The sequence below is a fragment of the Haliotis cracherodii genome, unplaced genomic scaffold (genome assembly GCF_022045235.1).
Source record: "Haliotis cracherodii isolate W230 unplaced genomic scaffold, xgHalCrac1.p SCAF_7, whole genome shotgun sequence".
Lineage (NCBI taxonomy): Eukaryota > Metazoa > Mollusca > Gastropoda > Lepetellida > Haliotidae > Haliotis > Haliotis cracherodii.
Window position 1 is genome coordinate 30,218,542 of NW_027266330.1, and position 20,750 is coordinate 30,239,291.

The 20,750-nt window shown below is 41.7% G+C and overlaps 1 protein-coding gene across 1 annotated transcript; it reads left to right on the plus strand.

Annotated features, from left to right (window-relative positions):
• LOC139448792 (uncharacterized) lies at positions 1-14,862 on the plus strand. The gene is made up of 8 exons (XM_071230325.1): positions 1-15; positions 820-941; positions 4,696-4,748; positions 7,344-7,564; positions 10,066-10,213; positions 11,369-11,577; positions 12,547-12,667; positions 14,254-14,862. Exons 1-8 carry the CDS (start codon positions 1-3, stop codon positions 14,412-14,414), a joined length of 1,050 nt encoding a protein of 349 aa, XP_071086426.1. The 3' UTR covers positions 14,415-14,862.
• The last annotated feature ends 5,888 nt before the right edge of the window (positions 14,863-20,750 follow it).

Genomic DNA, 20,750 nt, shown 5'->3' on the forward strand with positions numbered 1-20,750 from the left:
ATGGAGACGCCTTGGGTGTGTTTCGGCGATGTGTTCAACACGACACAGGAAATGTTTTCGATGGAAACTATTATACACCATTGACATCATGCGAACAATCTTATTAAAATCAGAATACTTACGAAAACGATAAAGGTTTGGAATCAGCTACACAAACAACATGTTGTACAAGCAAACAATAACAACTAGAATCTATTTATGTATTTTAATTGTTGTTTGTTTGATGTTTAACACCGAAATCAGCAACAGTTGAACTATATGACGGCGGTCTGTAAATAATCGAGCAGTGATTGATATTATGAGCAACAATTCACGTCGTCGGTGTAAGATGACATGCAATCAGCAATGTCACCAAACATGACCACCCATTTAGATGCCGCGGAAGGTCCGGGGTTCGATCCCCGGCCGCGTCATACCAAAAGACGTTAAAAGATGGTACTTGTTGTTACCCTGTCTGGCGCTCGGCATTAAGGGGCTAAAACAAGGACTGGTCGGCTCGGAGTCAGTATACTGTGTTTGAGTGGGGTATTCATGTTGAACTGCGGCATGGTATCTCATCGGGCTAGCACTATAAATCGGCATCAGTAAAACGGAATATCGACAGGCGTGTTTGCGAAAATCCCAGGTCAGTGGTAACGTAATGGAAGATTGCAGATTCACAACACAAACTAAAAACAATCGCCCGAACGCAACTCTATGAAATTATTATGACGCAGGCCAACTGTGTGAACAGTCGTTATCAACAGTACTGCGTGCATCACCATAGCAACGCATAACGCCGCTTGGTGAGTGAGGCACTAACGTGGTTTAAATGTGCAGGTAAATGTTGAACTCTCTCTCACCTGGGAAACACTGAAGTCAAGACCCGCCCGGCGCCCGGGGGTGCGGCACGGTGAGCCAGGCATCACTCCGACCTCACTACACACAGGCAGCGGATGTAAGTATTGCTTTTACCAACATTGATTCGTAAATGCATACCTTGAACTGTTTGACCCGTGAAGATCCGGTGTAGACTAGGTCTTCAGCAACCCATGCTTGCCGTAAAAGGTAACTATGCTTGTCGTAAGAGGCGACTAACGGGATCGGGTGGTCAGGCTTGCTGACTTGGTTGATGCATGTCATCGTTTCCCAATTGCGTAGATTGATGCTCATGATGTCAATCACGGGTTTGTCTGGACCAGACTCGATTATTTACAGACCGCCGTCATATAGCTGGAATATTGCTGAGTGCGGCGTTAAACAACTAACCAACCAACCAACCTTGAACTGTTTACACCTTAGTAATGAAAACATTGCTGGTGAAGTGAAACACTCATATTGAAAACAACATATGCTGATATACATGTACGTCCATTCACTTCCATTCCATTCGAGCATCGAGCAATTGACGATGACCCTGTCACTGTGTGCAACCAATGCTTGTCGTCAGAGGCGACTAACGGGATCGGGTGGTCAGGCTCGCTGACTTGGTTAATGCATGTCATCGTTTCCCAATTGCGTAGATTGATGCTCATGATGTCAATCACGGGATTGTCTGGATCAGGCTTGATTATTTACAAACCGAGGTGATAAAGATAAATATTGCTGAGTGCGGCGTTAAACAAACACACGAACACAAAGTGAAGGTACTATGACTGTCATAAGTCTATGTTAATGTATAGGAGAAACGCTAGTCGTTGTACTAAGAACGATTTGTGAAGGTGACCCCAGTACACATCATTAGCCTTGTAAGACTGTATAGTGCGGAACCAACAGGGTACGCACTAACAGGGTTCAATGTATACATTTACACGAAACTTGCTGTTTATGCGTTATGAGGGCGACTTATTTCATTTCTTATAGCTTTTTTCATTGCCACTGATATGATAATCACACTTAAAAAAGTGTTCCTGTCCGACACAGTCAAGACTTCGTGATACATGCTTAATGACCCGTACATCACAGATGTAGCCACTACGGCTACAGTTCACAGCTTTACAGCAACTCCAGTGTGTCGCTTTGTTAAACGCTATAAAAAATATTATCATTCCAGAGAAGTTCACAAGAATGCATAATGGGAATTTGAAATTAACCTATTTTCTCTCATCCTACCTACTTTTTTATTTTTAATACATAAACAAGATGTAAGGGGATTTCTTTTTCTTATTTAGTAATGAAAACATTGCTGGTGAAGTGAAACACTCATATTGAAAACAACATGTGAAAATTCATATCTGAAATAAGAATACTGAAAAAGATAGGCCTATTTGTATTGTGACTGTATTAAGTCTTGCATTAATGGTGGGCACGGCTGGCAGAGTTGCGTCCCTTGGGCACGCCAGAATCCTATGATTGTGGGTTCGAATCCCGGTTCGCTCCGATTATGTTTCAAGGTTTGTCATCCACCATACCCGTGGGTTTCACCGAAGTGTTAAACGTCTGAGACCTGCATCAATTCGGGCTTTCCTCCCACATTAAGCTGACACGCCGTCATATAACTGGAATACTGTTAAAAGCGACGTTAAACCCAACTCACTCACTTACATTAATGTATAACTACTGAGGTCAGGGGACCTGCATAAAGTGTTCACCTGTTTCACTATAGCAAGGCGTTTTAATTATGGCCCCTCATAAGACAAACATACTAAGTGTCTTTCATATGTTACACATCTAAATCATATGTGCTTTAGTAAGGACGGGACAGCCTCCGTGGTCTAGTGGTAGAGCGTCCGCCCGGAGAGCGGAAGGTCCGGGGTTCGATCTCCGGCCGCGTCATACCAAACGACGTTAAAAGATGGTACTTGTTGTTACCCTGTCTGGCGCTCGGCATTAAGGGGCTAAAACAAGGACTGGTCGGCTCGGAGTCAGTATACTGTGTCTGAGTGGGGTATTCATGTTAAACTGCGGCATGGTATCTCAGTGAGCTAGCATTATGAATCGGCATCAATCCGGACTAGTACAAGCAGCCACACAAACACACACGTACATGCACGTCGCTAAATAAGTGCAATAATCTTGGACGCTACGTTAAACCCATTTTCACCTCAATTTGTACAAGCAGCCACACACACGTGCATGCACGTCGCTATATAAGTGCAATAATCTTGGACGCGACGTTAAACCCATTTCACCACCTCACCTAGTAAGGACGGACGATACGATATAGACACTCTGTCCTCGCCAGAACAGGTTTCCCAACAATTGTTATCAGTGCTGGAATGTTGGCGGTACACAGGCTGATCGACAAGGTGAAACACTCACTTCCTGAGCGAATATTGACATACTCCGTAAGTTTTAATTTATATATCATTTTTACAAAACTTATTACATTACGATATAGTGTGAATTTTATTTCGCAGTTTGTTTAGTGTCAGCATTCTGAAGATACATTGACATTCGGCTGTAAATAATCTGGGAGGACTGTCAACGACGATTCTGTGTTGTCAACGGTATAGCTTTGTGGGTGTGTTATTGCTTCAATAGTCATGGTTTACAGCCTTACGAACTCTGGGAATCCGAAATGCACACGCGACCCTTACTTGGCTGTACACCGAACTGGTGGGTTAGTTGTCAAGCATATACTATGTGTAGGAGTAGTAGTGGTAGTGGTAGTAGAAGTAGTAGTGGAAGTAGTAGTAGTAGTAGTAGTAGTAGGAGGAGGAGTAGGAGAAGTAGTAGTAGTAGCAGTAGTAGGAGGAGGAGTAGGAGAAGTAGTAGTAGGAGGAGGAGGAGTAGGAGAAGTAGTAGTAGTAGTAGTCGTATGAGGAGGAGGTGGAGGAGGAGAAGTAGTAGTAGTAGAAGTAGTAGTAGTAGTAGTGGTAGTAGTAGTAGTAGTAGTAGTAGTAATAGAAGTAGTTATGGTAGTAGTCGTAGTAGTTGGTTGGTTGGTTTGTTGTTTAACGCCGCACTCAGCAATATTCCAACTATATGACGGCGGTCTGTAAATAATCGAGTCTTGACCAGACAATCCAGTGATTGGCATCATGAGCATCGATCCACGCAATTGGGATACGATGACGTGCATCAACCACGTCAGCGAGCCTAACCACCCGATCCCGTTAGTCGCCTTTTACGACAAGCATAGTCGCCTTTTACGACAAGCATAGTCGCCTTTTACGGCAAGCATGGGTGACTGAAGACCTATTCTACCCCTGATCTTCACGGGTCAGTCGTAGTAGCAGTCGTAGTAGTCGTACTAATAGTAGTAGCAGCAGCAGCAGAAGTAGTAGCAGCAGTAGTAGTAGAAGTTGTAGTAGTAGTATATAAAAGTGGCACGTGAAATGTTAGTGTGCCGACATCGTTCTAGTCCTGCCTGGAGTCATCTCCCCCTGGCCAGCTAGGTAGTACGTTCACAGCAGGTGTCTGTATTCTTGGCCGCGAGAACCAAGGATGAAGGACTGGAGGAAAACACCACTCTCGGATACAGCTGTTCGGAGAAGGGATATATTTTGGATGACAGGCCAGCAAGAAAATGATTTTTTTATGAAAACATTCTATACCATATTAGTTATTGTAATACATTTACTGTTATCTTGATATTATTTTTCCATATAAATGTGTGGTAAGCTCCTACCCCCTAAGGATCCCTGTATTGACATTACAGAACCAACACTCCTGCTAATACCATTGTCGTGGTGTAGAAAGTTGAATTGTTTACAGGTATGCTATTCGATACGATTGGTGCTGAAAATATACAAATGCTTTCTTTCTTTGAAGATTTCCCAGCATGCAGCTGCAATGTTACACCATGATCGCCGTGATATCTGCAGGCAAGTAAAATACACATATTGTATGACCTCCCAGGCAGAATAAAGCATCCACTTAAAAATTGATTTCACCACATTACAAACGTTATCAAAACGACACTAGGCTGGTGACAGTCATCGAAGCACTGCTTCCTCAACGTCCAAAACACAACATAGATGCCTGTTTCAAATACACCCCCATCGAATAACCATTTCTTGCTTGTTTCATTTTTAGCCACCATCAAACATGGGTGTATACTTTCTTTTGTCCGGCAGTGTATAATACAAGTGGGACATTTAAATAATCCATAAAAATATACAATATGAAAATGACACATAACACAACACATAAGTTGCAATCAGCAATATTCCATCTATATGACGGCGGTCTGTAAATAATCGAGTCTGAACCAGGCAATCCAGTGATTAACATCATGAGCATCGATCCAGGCAATTGGGATCGATGACATGCATCAACCAAGTCAGCGAACGTGACCACCTGATCCCGTTAGTCGCTTCTTACGACAAGCATAGTCGCCTTTTACGGCAAGCATGGGTTGCTGAAGACCTATTCTACCCCGGAATCTTCACGGGTCCAAAACAAGCGTACAATAAACATATATCTACTTTAATAAACAACACAAGTGTCTCCAGTGGTTCTCTACACACGTCAGTCAAGCCATCAGTCTGAACACTCCAGACCCCTACCAGAACGATGTATGTAAATGTATTTTCTCACCGGAGTATGGCTTGTATTATTGTTGAAACTATTAGTAAAGTCTTTTTTCTGAGACATTTAACCTCAAATCAAACCAGGAACATGCCAATGTCATTACTATTATGACCAGGAACTCCGTTACACAACTGCACGAATGATTATCTGATCTGAATTCGTCACAACAGGAAAACAAGTTTGAGCCGTATCGTCAATGTATGCCTGAAGATAACATTGAATCTGCATGTACCATGCGCTACGCTTAATGTCACGGGGAAGGACATACATCCTCATGAAAAAGTCCTGCTATTCAGAAATATCGGGCGAATGAGAACATACTTCCCCTTGAGAAATTAGTGAGTGCGTGGGCTTTATACGGAAGCGTAGTACGGACAGGGTGTATCTTTTTTGGTCTAAGTATCTCCTACGTAGGACTTGTTATCTCCTACGTAGGACTTACTATCTCTTACGTAGGACTTAGTATGGCCTAGAATCACTATCACCTTCGTACGACTTTGTATCTCCTACGTAGGACTTACTATCTCCTACGCAGGACTTCCTATCTCCTCATGAAGTCCTACGTAGGAGATAGTTATTCTAGTCCATACTAAGTCCTACGTAGGAGATAGTAAGTCCTACTCAGGATATAATAAGTCCTACGTAGGAGATAGTAAGTCCTACGTAGGAGATAGTAAGTCCTACTCAGGATATAATAAGTCCTACGTAGGAGATAGTAAGTCCTACTCAGGATATAATAAGTCCTACGTAGGAGATAGTAAGTCCTAGGTAGGAGATACTTAGACACACACAAAAATCACCAAGGCCCTACTACGCTTCCGTAGCTTTAGGCCACTTTTGAACAGTATTTCAACAATATCACTGCGTGTCAGCTGGGAACGACCTTTAAGTATTCTTTCCTCTGTGTGTGTTGGGAATGGGTGAGGGCAGTTTCCGGTGTGGACATTTCTCGCAGTTAATGAGTGAGTGAGTATGGTTTTACGCCGCTTTTTGCAATATTCCCGTGTAATACCAATTTTATTAAACGAGTGAATCGTTGTGGTATCTGACAAGCGAAAGCATTAAGGGCTAAAACAAGAACTCGTCGGCTCGGAGTCAGTATACTGTGTCTGAGTGGGGTATTCATGTTAAACTGCGAAATGGTATCTCAGTGTGCTAGCACTATAAATCGGCATCAGTCCGGACCAGTACAAGCAGCCGCACACACACAGATACACATTCACGCACGTCGCTATATAAGTGCAATAATCTTGGACCTCACCTCACCTCATTACTAAATAAGAAAAAGAAATCCCCTTACATCTTGTTTATGTATTAAAGATACAAACAGTCGGTAGGATGAGAGAAAATATGTTAATTTCAAATTCCCATCAAGCATTCTTGTGAACTACTCTGGAATGATAATATTTTTTATATTGCAAAGCGACACCACAACGATTCACGAGTTTCATAGAATTGGTTTTACACGGGAGCGAGTTTAGTATTTTATTTATTACTTGCCATTTATAACGTTTTTAGAATTATACTGTTGGGTATGAATAGGCTGTCACCTACACGATCCACGGCATAGTCCAATTTTACAGACTAACGACTGTCGTTGCGCTACAATACGATCGCCTTGTGGAACGGGCCTTGCACCTCAAAGTTTACAATAACGTCATAATACCCGATGACGTAGTTTTTGGAATTTTGTTGCGATCTTAGTGCTACGACTATTGTAAGCCTATACTATGTTAAAGTATGGTACTTACGATCATCTTAGCGCTAAGAACCCTTTGTGCAAGTGGGCCCTGGTGCCGTGATATTCCAGGAATACTGTTAAAATCGGCGTCAAACTCAACTCACTCACTCATGTATATGTATGTTTTCCTTGTTTGTTTTTTCAGTCTTCTCGCTCGCAGCCAAGACAGTATCAGGGCAGTCTGTCAACAGCCTTGACACATGTAGACTGACGACGCCGTCTCTCGGGGAACATGTTGTCACCGACGCCGTATCGGGGTTCAAATATTTCTGGGTGACGCAATGTGGTTACCACAGCGTGAACTCCAGCTCCCCTAGTATAGAAGTAAGGGGGACGGAGCACGTCAGTGATGCGGTGTTGGAGAAGGTAGGACCACTTCAGCCTCTCTCATCCTCGATAATCCAGAGTATTATATCACCCATCTATTATGATACCCAGTTCCCATCAACCAGCCATAGTTGGTCAGCACGACGCTATAAATAACCGTCCAGTCAAATTACTCTCACGAGCCAGAGATATTCTATGCCAACGTGTAAGCTGGGCCCCGTCTCTAGAATAAAAAAACCAGTATTCCTTCTTTGCATGTTCAGGCTAATCAAGATATAAAAAAGGTTAAATGAGTGCAGAGAACATCATAGAAACTATCCAAATAAAGAAGACTTGTCAAAAATGTAATTTAACTGCAATGTTATCAAAACAAAAGCATTGTTGAATTTATCGCATTAAATACAGAGAATTGTCGGTATTACCAGTCGTGTGTGTACAGATTTGGGACCCGTGAAGGTCCGGGGTAGAATAGGTCTTCAGCAACCCATGCTTGCCGTAAAAGGTGACTTTGCTTGTCGTAAAAGGCGACTAACGGGATCGGGTGGTTAGGCTCGCTGACTTGGTTGATGCATGTCATCGTATCCCAATTGCGTGGATCAATGCTCATGATATCAATCACTGAATTGTCTGGTTCAGACTCGATTATTTACAGACCGCCGTCATATAGCTGGAATATTGTGGCGTTAAACAACAACAACAAAAACAGATATGGGCGTGGTGGTGGATAACGCATATGAACATCTAGTGTAAACAATCTACTTCGTAAACGCTGCTATATTTCGACTAAAACTATGAAATGTTCTCTTGCTGTTCTGTGTAATGCGTTCAAAACAGAGGGAGTGGTTTTGGGCTGGGATGGGTAACTCGGTTACTCGGGTCGGGTGGGTACTGAGTAAGGCCCGGGTACCCACAGGACTACCCGGACCCGCGGTTAGTCACGTGATCATATTGTTTAATGGCAAAAAAATATCCAGAACTCTATGGTTACACTATAAGTGATAAATGTTCAAATCTCTTTCTGATTTTGCACACATTCCTTCTGACTTTATATGTCAACTTCAGTGTATGCGTGACCAGATCGGTCTATACGTGTATCTAAATTTATTTTGACTGGAGTACGGTCAAACTATTCCCAATCGGACATGTTTTACCTATCTCTTGAGATCTACAGTTGGTACCAGGGTAGGGTCGGGTAATAGGGGGTGAGTACGCGGGTAGTAAATTTAGACTCGTCCCAGCCCTAAAGTAATTCAAATCTGCCGTTCAGCGATGTCATACCGTGAAAGAGTTCGTGTTATATTTATTCATAGTAGAATGGACATTCATTACGAGTAAAGACTTTGAATAAATAAGAAATCCAGGCATGGAGGCTTACGCTTAACGCACTTATAGCTATTTTACGCGTAAAGGTGTTTTTTTATTATTTTGCGCGCAAATGTGACTGTTGTTTTACGCGTAAAACTAAATTCACCACTCGTAAATACTTTGACCTATGAAAATTCAATGTATGACGATGCGAGTGATAATGCGATACAGCAGTGTTTAGTCATCATGTAATAGGCCATGGGCTCTTTGGTTTGTTTGGTTTGTAAATAATGGAGTCTGGACCAGACAATCCAGTGATTGACATCACGAGCATCGATCTAAGCAAATGGAATACGATGGCATGCATCAACCAAGTCACCGAGCCTGATCACCCGATCCCGTTAGTCGCCTTTTGCGACAAGCATAGTCGCCTTTTACGGCAAGCATGGGTTGCTGAAGACCTATTGTACCCCTGATCTTCAAGTATATATAGATGTTGTACATTAATTATACAGATGTAGCTATCAATGTTGCATGGTGTGACGTGGTATGTTCATAACTTTTGATCTACAACCAAGCATGCCCTTTTCCGCGAAGATTTCAAAGAGCGTCATGCGAATGGTTGCTCAAATGTTGTTCCACAACATTCAAGGTCTTCGTAAAACTTTCACAACGTTTTATGGTAGACATTTGGAGATATTTCCAAATTTGACGAACCAGTGACATAATGCTGTCTGATTCAATTCGATTTGGACGAAGTGTGTTTTGCAGGTAAACAGTTGACTTGCCTTTGCATGTGTTTGTGATGGGATACTCTTATATTTTCGCGAACACCCAGTATCATTTCTATTTTATAGTGATTCATTACCACATGCTCATGATATAGTCGTAATCGTACGATGTGCGACCTGTGAAGATCCGGGGTAGAATAGGTCTTCAGCAACCCACGCTTGCCATACAAGGCGACTATGTTGTGGTAAGAGGCGACTAACGGGATCGGGTGGTCAGGCTCGCTGACTTGGCTGATGCATACCATCGTATCCCAATTGCCTGGATCGATACTCATGATGTCAATCACTGGATTGTCTGGTCCAGATTCGATTATTTACGGACCGCCGTCAAACAGCTGGAATATTGCTGAGTGCGGCTTAAAACAACAAACCAAATAACTACAATGTGCATTTTGCAGAGATTTCTTATGACCATGGAACGTGTTTTGTCCCTTTTATTTTCAGGCAGCTCGCCTCACTCATCTGATTGTGTCGTTCATGTCGCCCACGTTGTTCCGGCGCGTTGCTGCCAACGTTGCTGTGGGAATCTACTACCGTCGCACCGAGGACCCCTCCGTCTTCCCCGAGTACACGCCGACTCCAAACTGTAAAAGTAAATGAATGTTGTTTAATGCCGCAGTTGGCACGTTTCAAGCATTGTCACGACAACCTGCAAATAATCAAGTTTGTGAAAGAATGAAAAGCGATTCATTCAGGTAGGGCAGGAAGTGGTGCAAGCAGCCAAGTTGGTCCAAAATAACGAAGCAAAATGACAAATATTCAAGTCAGACATCTTGACCACCCAATCCTCATATGTTAAGTCGGCTCTAACGACAAGCCGGGACCTCCATTACTCATGCAGAAGGGGACCGCCTCCGTGGTCTAGTGGTAGAGCGTCCGCCCGGAGAGCGGAAGGTCCGGGGTTCGATGCCCAGCTGCGTCATACCGAAAGACGTTAAAAGATGGTACTTGTTGTTAACCTGTCTGGCGCTCGGCATTAAGGGGCTAAAACAAGGACTAGTCGGCTCGGAGTCAGCATACTGTGTCTGAGTGGGGTATTCATGTTAAAACTGCGGCATGGTATCACAGTGGGCTAGCACTATAAATCGGCATGAGTCCGGACAAGTACAAGCAGCCACACACATACGTGCATGCACATTGCTATATAAGTGCAATAATCTTGGACGCGTCGTTACACCCAATTTCACCTCACCTCACCTCACCTCACCTCACCTCACCTCAACTCATGCAGAAGGATGGACCTTCTCTCAGGATATCAAGACATGACATATTCTTCAGGCTTAATGACCGCCTTCATAGTGTAGTAGATGGTGCGTCTTCCCGATGAGCTGTTGGTTGGTGGTTCGATCCCCGGACAGGTCATACCAAAAGACGCTCAAAGACGGTACTTGTCGTTACCCTGCCTTGTGGTCGACATTAACGGGATAAAACAAGGACTGGTTGACTTGAAATATAGTAATATATTGTGTCTGAGTCGAGTATCCATGTCAGTGGGCAAGAAAAATATAATAAAACCGAATTAGGCCGGACAAGCACGTCGCTATGTAAGTGTAATAATCTTGGACGCGATGTTGAACCCAATTTCACCCCACCAACCAATATATGAGTGAGTGAGTATGGTTTTACGCGGCTTTAAGCAATATTCCAGCAATATCACGGCGGGGGACACCAGAAATGTCAACCTCATATATGTCCACATGGGGCCTCCTGTATTTCTATGAACAACAATGCCTACCTTCTGTTCCAGACGTCTGCACCGGCAACTGCAGCCTCACCTGCTCCGACCGAGGCCTCCCTGTCGCATATGAGATCGCCTACGGTGGCCGCTTGGTCGTTGTGCCGGCTCAAAATATCGCATGCTCGAGTTCGAATCCTAGTCATCTTGAGAACCTCCTCGTGGCAGAATTCAGCAGAGCCCTGTACAAGTATGGCCTCACGGAGACTCAGAAACACAAGGTAAATACAAATAATGTTGCCATTTATGATACAAACTAATCTGAGTGAGTTGGGTTTAACGCTGCTTTAGACAGTATTCCCGTTATATCACGGCGCGTCAGCTTGATGTGGGAGGAAAGCCCTAAGTGATGCAGGTCTTAGAAGTTTACTACTTCGGTGAAACCCACGAGCACGGGTATGGTGGTGACAAACCTAGAAACATAATCGGATTCGAACCCACAATCATAGGTTTCTGGCGTGTCCAAGAGACGCAACTCTTCACAGCGAATCGTGGCGCCTTAGACGACTGGGTCACCCGTGCCCCCGCGGATCAACATGACGATGTTCACAAAAAAGAGCAGTTTGAATGTAATGCCATGACTTTCATAAACTAGAAAGCTGTAGGAAGATGTGTGGTAGAGGTGCTTACATCTCTCTCCTGCATCAGCTGCTGTCCCTCTGCTGCGCACAGCTGTTCTGTGGCATCCACCAAGTGATGCAGGTCCTACCCGTGTACCACTTCGGTAAGGGTATGACAAAAATGGTTGCCAAAAACATAATACGACTGGCCTACCTGTCATGTGTGTAATTGTAAATGTTATGTACACTGTAAAACGTGTATTTTGGTATTAAACATGTGACGGAAATGTTCTCTGAAGTATTATATTAACAGAAAAGTGTATAACATGTGTATAAAGTGGCATTCCATAGTTAAATACACTGTCGGGCAAATTAAAGTATACCCTTGAAAATTGGATTTGATCAACAAATTACAAACGTTACAAGGATGAAAATGTCGCCGAATCACAAATTTAAGGTCCAAAACACAACTAAAATACCCCTATGAAATACATCACCATTCGGGGCGGTCGGGTAGCCGAGTGGTTAAAGCGTTCGCTCGTCACGCCGAAGACCCTGGTTCGAATCCCGTATTGGTTACGATGTGTGAAGCCAATTTCTGGTGCCCACCTCGCTACCTCACTGTTTCAGCTCGAGAATGCCAACAAGGATGCCCAGTCTGTCTGGGGGAAGGAGATCCCAGTGACGGACTACTTCAGGCAGGCGTCTCTCTCTTGGTTCCAGTCCACCAAACTCAACTCAGGCACAACATGTAACTATGCTGTATCATTGCAGTGAAACATTTGGATCATTTTACAATTATGTTTCGATTTATTATATTATGACAACGAATCCCAAGCATGTTTTTGCTCTATTTCATCTCCTGGTGATTGAAAATGTTAGGATTAAAAGAAGACGAAAGTCAATAAATATTGTTTACAAACATTTTAGCTTTTAATCCCAGCATAATTAGTGTATCGTGATGTTTTAAGCCCTTTTGGACTCTTTTATAACTTTAAAATCTGACGAAAATATAATTGTAAAATGACTAAAATATTTTGGCTTAAGGTAAATTGCCTAAGTGAAAATTTCAGTCATTTTATGCCGTGACTGATATTACACTGTAACATACATTAGTTTAAAAACCGCTCGTACCATTCCGAACGGCAGCCCATGGTACCGTACAAAGCCAACTTGAATGTTTGTATTATTGCACGTGCTTTAATTGGTTTGGGTTTGAGAGAGTTCCATGGGAATGAGTAAGAGGGGGAGAGATGTAAACAAACTATTAATAGAAACCTTATCTTCATCTCACACATGTATACATGACATGTGTACATACGAAATTCAGTAAACTACGGTTATAACGAACACGCTTATAGCGAACTGACCGATATAACGAACTTATTTTTAGTCCCGGCCATTTGTTGTATATATGCTGTGTTATCAAAGTCTGTCACGGGGACATGCGGGAAACATTGACCCAGTTTCCGTGTAACGAGCTATGAGCACTTTTGTAAAGCGTGAATAAAATATCACTCACTACGCTAAGCATTAGGGAGGTAAACTCTCATAGAGAAGTAATATTCATGGTCATATAAAAACTACGCACTCACAACGTTGTGGGTTTCATTTTTAACAATATCTGCAAGGCTCCACTGATCTAGTTCATTGTAAAATAATATTACAACAATGTTACTATTACTATGAAAATATTAATTATGAAAAAATATTAGTAACTTTACAACTGTTGATATACAAAACATTTGTCTGCCATTCCGTTCAGCCATTGTGTCACTGGACATGGTTGTGCTTTCAGTTCTACACAATGCAACATATGGTCCTAACATAAAGAGATTTTATGCTATTCCATTCAATTAAAATTTTAAACATTTATCAAAAATACCATTATGATTGTGTGAACTCAATACCTTTTGTTCCTTGAAAGCAATCACAAATGTTTCCAGAATTCATTGATGTAGTTTTGTTTTCATTATGTGTTTGTTTTCTATTTTTTATATTACATATTTACTTAAACACAAATATTGTCATGCTCTCATTCCTGATTCTGAAGGTACCACATTGATTTATTTATTTATTCATTTATTTATTTGTTTGTTTGTTTGTTTGTTTGTTTGTTTATTCATTTATTTATTTATAAAATTATTAATTGATTGATCTATTTATTTATTTATAAATATATTTATTTATTTATTTGTAAATGTCAATTATTTATTTATACATTTATTTATTTATTTATTTATTTATTTATTTACCTCGAAAAAAATTAAGCCCCTCACTATATATTTCCATTTAAAATTAACATTTTTAAATCATATGTTGTTTCCCATGTTCCAGACGGTATGAACAGTTGCCAGGGCTCGGCGTTGTGCCCCAGTGAATGGTACTCCAGGAATAACATCAGACAGAAAGATCACAGACTCTATGATGCTCTCAACGATATATACAACAACGACCGTGCCTACATACACGGGGGTATCACGCTGTGCGAGTGGTGATATGGGAATAAAGCCACAGTGTTGTCTATGATGTGAATACTGAGGACAATACAGACCAGTATACACATTGCGAGATCTCGGGTGGATTCATCGCCTACCACAGGACATCGTCCAAACTTAACGGGCGTGTATGCACTACAACTCGCCATCACCTGTGAATACAAACAGGCGGTGTTATAGTGACGCGTGTATATTTTAGTCAATTGATGGCTGTAAAACTTCAACGCAAGAGTAACTAGTCTTGATTGTCCGCCGAAACAGATTCCATTTGGCGTAAAGGGCAAATTAGTTGTGAAAATTACCCAATGACTACCCAGACTCTTAACCGTATGTTAAATATAATAAAGAAGGCAGGGGTAGTCTCAAAACCAAAACTGGTGACAAAGGGTAGTGTACAAGCTTTAGGTAGGTACCATTAGCAGAAGGTACCCCAGAATTTTGTAGAATTCGGGAGGAAATTAAAGACACAATTAATGTTCCCCGGGCTATACGTTAATTATTGCTCTTAACGAGATGCGATTTTGATACACTGTACGTGGCGATGGCCGAGCTGTTTTCGGTGGGAAATATTCCACCCAGTCTATGAGGCCGCATTATCTTCCGCACCATTCATGACTATCGCCGTCAGGGCTTCCAGATCATTTACCTGGATGAAACCTGGGACCACAAGAATCATTCCGCTGATGACATGTCAATACCGCCAGATAGACGAAAAGCACCCATGGTACCATCGGGTAAAAGATAATCTAATTATTTTGCACGCCGGAGTCCGTGTTCTGGGGCTCTTGTGGACCTTGTTGGGTTTGAGCTAGTCTTCGAGGCGAATAAGAAAACTGGTGATTGTAATGAGGAAATGAATGGTGATGTTTTCACAGACTGGTTGGAACATGAGCTACTGGCCAATCTAAACAACCAAAGTGTCATTGTCATGGAGACCCTTAAAGATCAGGGGTAGAATAGATCTTCAGCAACCCATGCTTGCCGTAAAAGGTGACTATGCTTGTCGTAAAAGACGACTAACGGGATCGGGTGGTCAGGCTCGCTGACTTGGTTGATGCATGGCATCGATCCCAATTGCGTGGATCGATGCTCATGATATTAATCACTGGATTGCCTGGTCCAGACTCCAGACTCCATTATGTACAGACCGTCGTCATATAGCTGGAATATTGCTGAGTGCGGCGTAAAACAACAAACCAAAATCATTGTCATGGATAACGCCAGTTATCATAGCGTCAGGAAACCAGATACTGTCACGCCAACCATGAGTAGTCTGAAGGCGACCATGCTGGAATATCTTGCTTTGTCGACTTCAGACCCTCTGAAACGAAAGTTCAACTCCTGGAGAAAAGTCTCCTGAAGAAGAAACCAGGGCTCACTTGCACAAAGCGATCTTAGCGCTAAGACGATCGTAACTCACATACTTTAACATAGGCTTAAGGTAGTCTTAGCGCTAAGATTGCTTTGTGCAAGTAGGCCCAGTTCAAGACATGCCCTGGCGGCACAACACGGTCACGTTGTCTTACGTACGACAGCCATGCATTGTGAGCTCAACCCTATTAAGCTTATCTGGGCTAAATGTAAAGGATTCATGGCAAGGAATCATATAACATTCAAACTCACACAAGTGAATGGCTTCATCAACGCAGCCTTTGCTAGAATCACACCAGAGGTAAGGCAAAAGGCTGAAAATCCCGTTCTTGAAATAGAACGTCACTACGGCCAACGTGACGGCGTAGATGTTAGCCTTGTTGCATCAGTCATCATACTTTTGGGTGATGATACAGATTCAGATGCGTCATCAGCTGAGTCGGAAGCTGGCTAAAGAAATATGTAGAACAACAAATACTTCTTGATTAAAAAAAACAACCTTCCAATACTGATCCCGTTTCATAGCCTTAACTATTCTATCATTTCCCAAGCAAATATACTGCAGTACATATCTTAAGTGCTCCCCGCGTCAACGCATATCTCAATAAAGTACGTCGTCTAAGGCGCCGCGATTCGCTGTGCAGAGTTGCGTCCCTTGGGCACGCCAGAAACCTATGATTGTGGGTTCGAATCCCGGTTCCCCCCGATTATGCTTCTAGGTTTGTCAGCACCATACCCGTGCTCGTGGGTTTCACCGAAGTGGTAAACGCCTGAGACCTGCATCACTTCGGTCTTTCCTCCCACATTAAGCTGACACGACGCGATATAACTGGAATACTGTTAAAAGTAGCGTTAAACCCAACTCACTCACTCACTCAATAAAGAACAATAACAGCAATATTTTGAGACCACCCCGAACTCGTATGACATTTGCACCTGTGAGAACGCACGGGCCGGTGTGAGGTCATCACCTCGGGACAGGTGTTTGGACCTCAGGCTATGCCGTTTCTGTATGCATGACAACACACGAAAATTTTAATTTAAGTTTATCTTCATTTTAGTTGTAAAGAACCTTTTTAGGACAATCAAAGAGTCATTTAGGATAAATTAGTTAGATTTGAGTATTCTTATTGCTCTATGCTTCGTATTTATTAAATGAAGCCAGACAAGCATTTTCCTAGCATTTCCAACAGTACTTTAGTTATCACGATTAGGGTAAACGGATCACAAGGGTATTTCAGGGAACATGTACGCCAGCTTATATATATTTATTTGTACATTTCGAGGTATATTTCACTAACTGAACATGATTTGTTTTGTTTATAATAAAAGGTATGTTTAGCACTTTCATGGAATTTACTTCATGCCTGACCGAGCAGGGAGGTACAGAACATTGAAACCAACAGCACTAATTGATGAACTTTGAAAATAGAAAATATGTTGTGAGAGAGAGAGAGAGAGAGAGAGAGAGAGAGAGAGAGAGAGAGAGAGATGTTTATTTTTGTGTCACACGCACAAGCCGTCATGGTAAAAACATTTGGCATAGTACGATGTCAGAGCAAAAGCTTGTACATCCAGCCTTATTAGGCTTATGAGACACATTAAAATACAAGTGTATCCATTGTGAAATAAATAAATAAATAAATAGATAAATAAAATAGTATATATACACAATACTATGATCATTGTAATGTTTGTTTGTTGCTTAACGACGCACTCAGCAATATTCCAGTGTCACAGTACAGAGCTAACGATTACAATGCCTGTGCTAGAATAACGCCTCGCCCACAGACAAACCGACTCGTATTAAATTGTCTAAAAGAGAGTAATAGAGTGACGTTGAGAAAACCAATAATAGGCATACCCATTGCATTAAGGCGTCTTGTTGACAAAGATAAACTAAACTGAAGTCTAAGGTTTATAACGCTAGGCTATAAACCAAGTTTAAGCATCAGGCAGATTCAAGTAGAGTGAGTGAGTGTGGTTTTACGCCGCTTTTAGCAATATTCCAGCAATATCACGGCGGTGGACACTAGAAATGGGCTTCACACATTGTACCCATGTCTGTAATCGAACCCGGGTCTTCGGCTTGACGAGCGAACACTTTAACCACAAGGCTACCCGACCACCCCAGATCCAAGTAGAAATCGCACAACGTTTGAGATACGCCTAACAGTCAAATAGTCAATAGTTAGCAACACTCGTAGTATGTGTTGTTGCTTGTTGTTGAACGCCGCACTCAGCAACATTCCAGCTACATGACGGCAGTCTGTAAATCCAGTCTGGACCAAAGAATCCAGTGATTGACATCATCAGCATCGATCTACGCAATTGGGATACGATGACATGCATTAACCAAGTCAGCGAGCCTGACCACCCGATCCCGTTAGTCGCCTCTTACGACAAGCATGGGTTGCTGAAGATCTAGTTTACGCCGCATCACGCATCTCGACACTGCCTATCTCAAACAACGGATAACGAGACACGTTTCGACGATACCAAAGATTTCGAGTTAACAAAACATGAAGTGTCTGTCGGGGTACAAATTCTACCTACAGCTCCGGACATTTCCTACGTCTTTTATCCACATCAGTGTTCACACTTTATGATCCTTAGTATTAGTTTTAAAATCTTGTTTCTGTTAAATAAGACGCCTATTTCAAGTAGTCTTACACTTTAATTCATAAGTTGCTTTATATATTTTCATTGCTTCATTCTACCTATTCAATGCTTAGTGCTATAGTAAACTCCTTCTTGTTTAATGTCATTTTAACCGGTATATGTATTTATGTTTTTTATGTATGTATCTAAAATGTAAACCAAATCTCAAAATCGGGTAATAAAGTATTATCGTACCTTATCTTATCTTAAATACAATTAAAATATTACAACGGATGCCATCAACCAAAAGTGTATCCTTTCGTTTGCCCGGCAGTTTACTATAGATATATGAATCAATTATAGATAAACGAAAATATATGTCACTCTGTGACCTTGACACAGTTTTCAACACTGCATCTCGTGCAGAACACGGGTTTTATAAAATTCCGAGCACAACATCGGCTGTACTAGAAGCTCTCGTAAAATCTCCTCTATTTATTTGTTTATTTGTTGTTTAACGCCGCACTCTGCAATATTCCAGCTTTATGACGGCGGTTTGTAAATAATCGTGTCTTGACAGACAATCCAGTGATTGGCATCATAAGCATCGATCTACGCAACTGGGGGCGATGAATTGCATCAACCAAGTCAGCGAGCCTGACCACCCGAGCTCGTTATTGCCTCTTGAAACAAGCATGGGTTGCTGAAGACCTATTCTAACCCTGATCTTCGCGTATCCGAGAAGTCTACAATTCTATAAGTCTGTGAACTTAAGCATCATCATTATCAACAACTGATTTAAAGAATACATCGTGACACTTGTTTCGTAAAGCGGTATAACAACACACTCATAATACCGTATTTTCTCTACTAGACGACAGTACATAATAGGCGCTGGGGAAAACACAAACGTATATACATACCCCGGTATCTGATACGTGGCACGTCTCCATTAAGAAGTCATGGATGATTTCCATTTGCAAGTCAAGAAATATCTCCATTTTCAAGTCATAGGTGATCTCAATTAACAATTTAAGCCATGAATGATATTCATTTACAATTATGTCATGAATGATCTTCATTTAGAAACTGTGAATGGTCTCCATTTACAAGTCATGAATGATATTCATTTAGAAGTACGTCATGAATGATCTTCATTTACAATTACGTCATGAATGATCTTCATTTACAAGTACGTCATGAATGATCTCCATTTTCACGTCATGAATGATCTTCATTTACAAATTGTGAATGATCTCCATTTACAAGTACGTCATGGATGATCTTCATTTACAAATTGTGAATGATCTCCATTTACAAGTCATGAATGATACATGTACGTCATGAATGATCTTCATTTACAATTACGTCAAGAATGATCTTCATTTACAAGTATACGTCATGGATGATCTCCATTTACAAGTCATGGATGATCTCCATTTAGAAGTCATTCAATGAATAAAACACGGTAAAGAAATGGAGGACTAGACGCTTGTGTCCCCAAAACAACCAGCATCGCTGGTGCCATCCATTAAAGTTTAAAGAGAAAGGGACAACACATGAGGAACAACGTCTAGAACCTACATCAATGTAGACATTGGACTTTCGTGCCCAGTTTCCCTGGAGTTGAAGCATGACACGGAGAGTATATCATAAGGGTAACGCTATATTTCGGGGCATTATCATTTGCAGAAGCTTGAGGTCTTCCATTACTGCCCGACGAAGGAGGGCAGTTGAAAAGATCGAGATCTTCTGCAAATGATAAGGCCCTGAAAACTAGCGTTACCGTTATTATAGCCAAAATAGATGGAATTTGTTATCAAATAAAAAGAAACAACAATGTCGGTTTTCAAACATTTACTGCAATCAACACGAATGTCACTAACCCACTTTTACAAACATGGAAACGTCATAGAACAAACCAGATGACGTCACTATTGAACGAGACGTCACCTATCCCTATCCTATGACGTCACCTAACAACGGGCGTGATAATGGCCCACCGTCAAGAAATATGAGGGCATTATCAACTTACAGTGGCCCGCTTATTTTTGATAACATACGAGTGGTTTAAATAGAGATTACTACACGAGTGTCTGTCAGATAGCATTGATCTTACAACGAGTTGTAAGATCTGTGGTATCTGACAGGCACGAGTGCAGTAATCTGTTTCTTACACACCCTAAAATCGCACCTTTTGGGCATCGAACCGATGCAGTTTGTCTATTCTCATGATTGCAGTAGCGCATTTATACATAACACCACTGTCATAAGTGACGTCATCCTATGTACTGCTTACTGCTCATAAATAATGTGACCCTACACAAAAAGGTTTCCACCATAACTGTATATTATCAAGGCGAT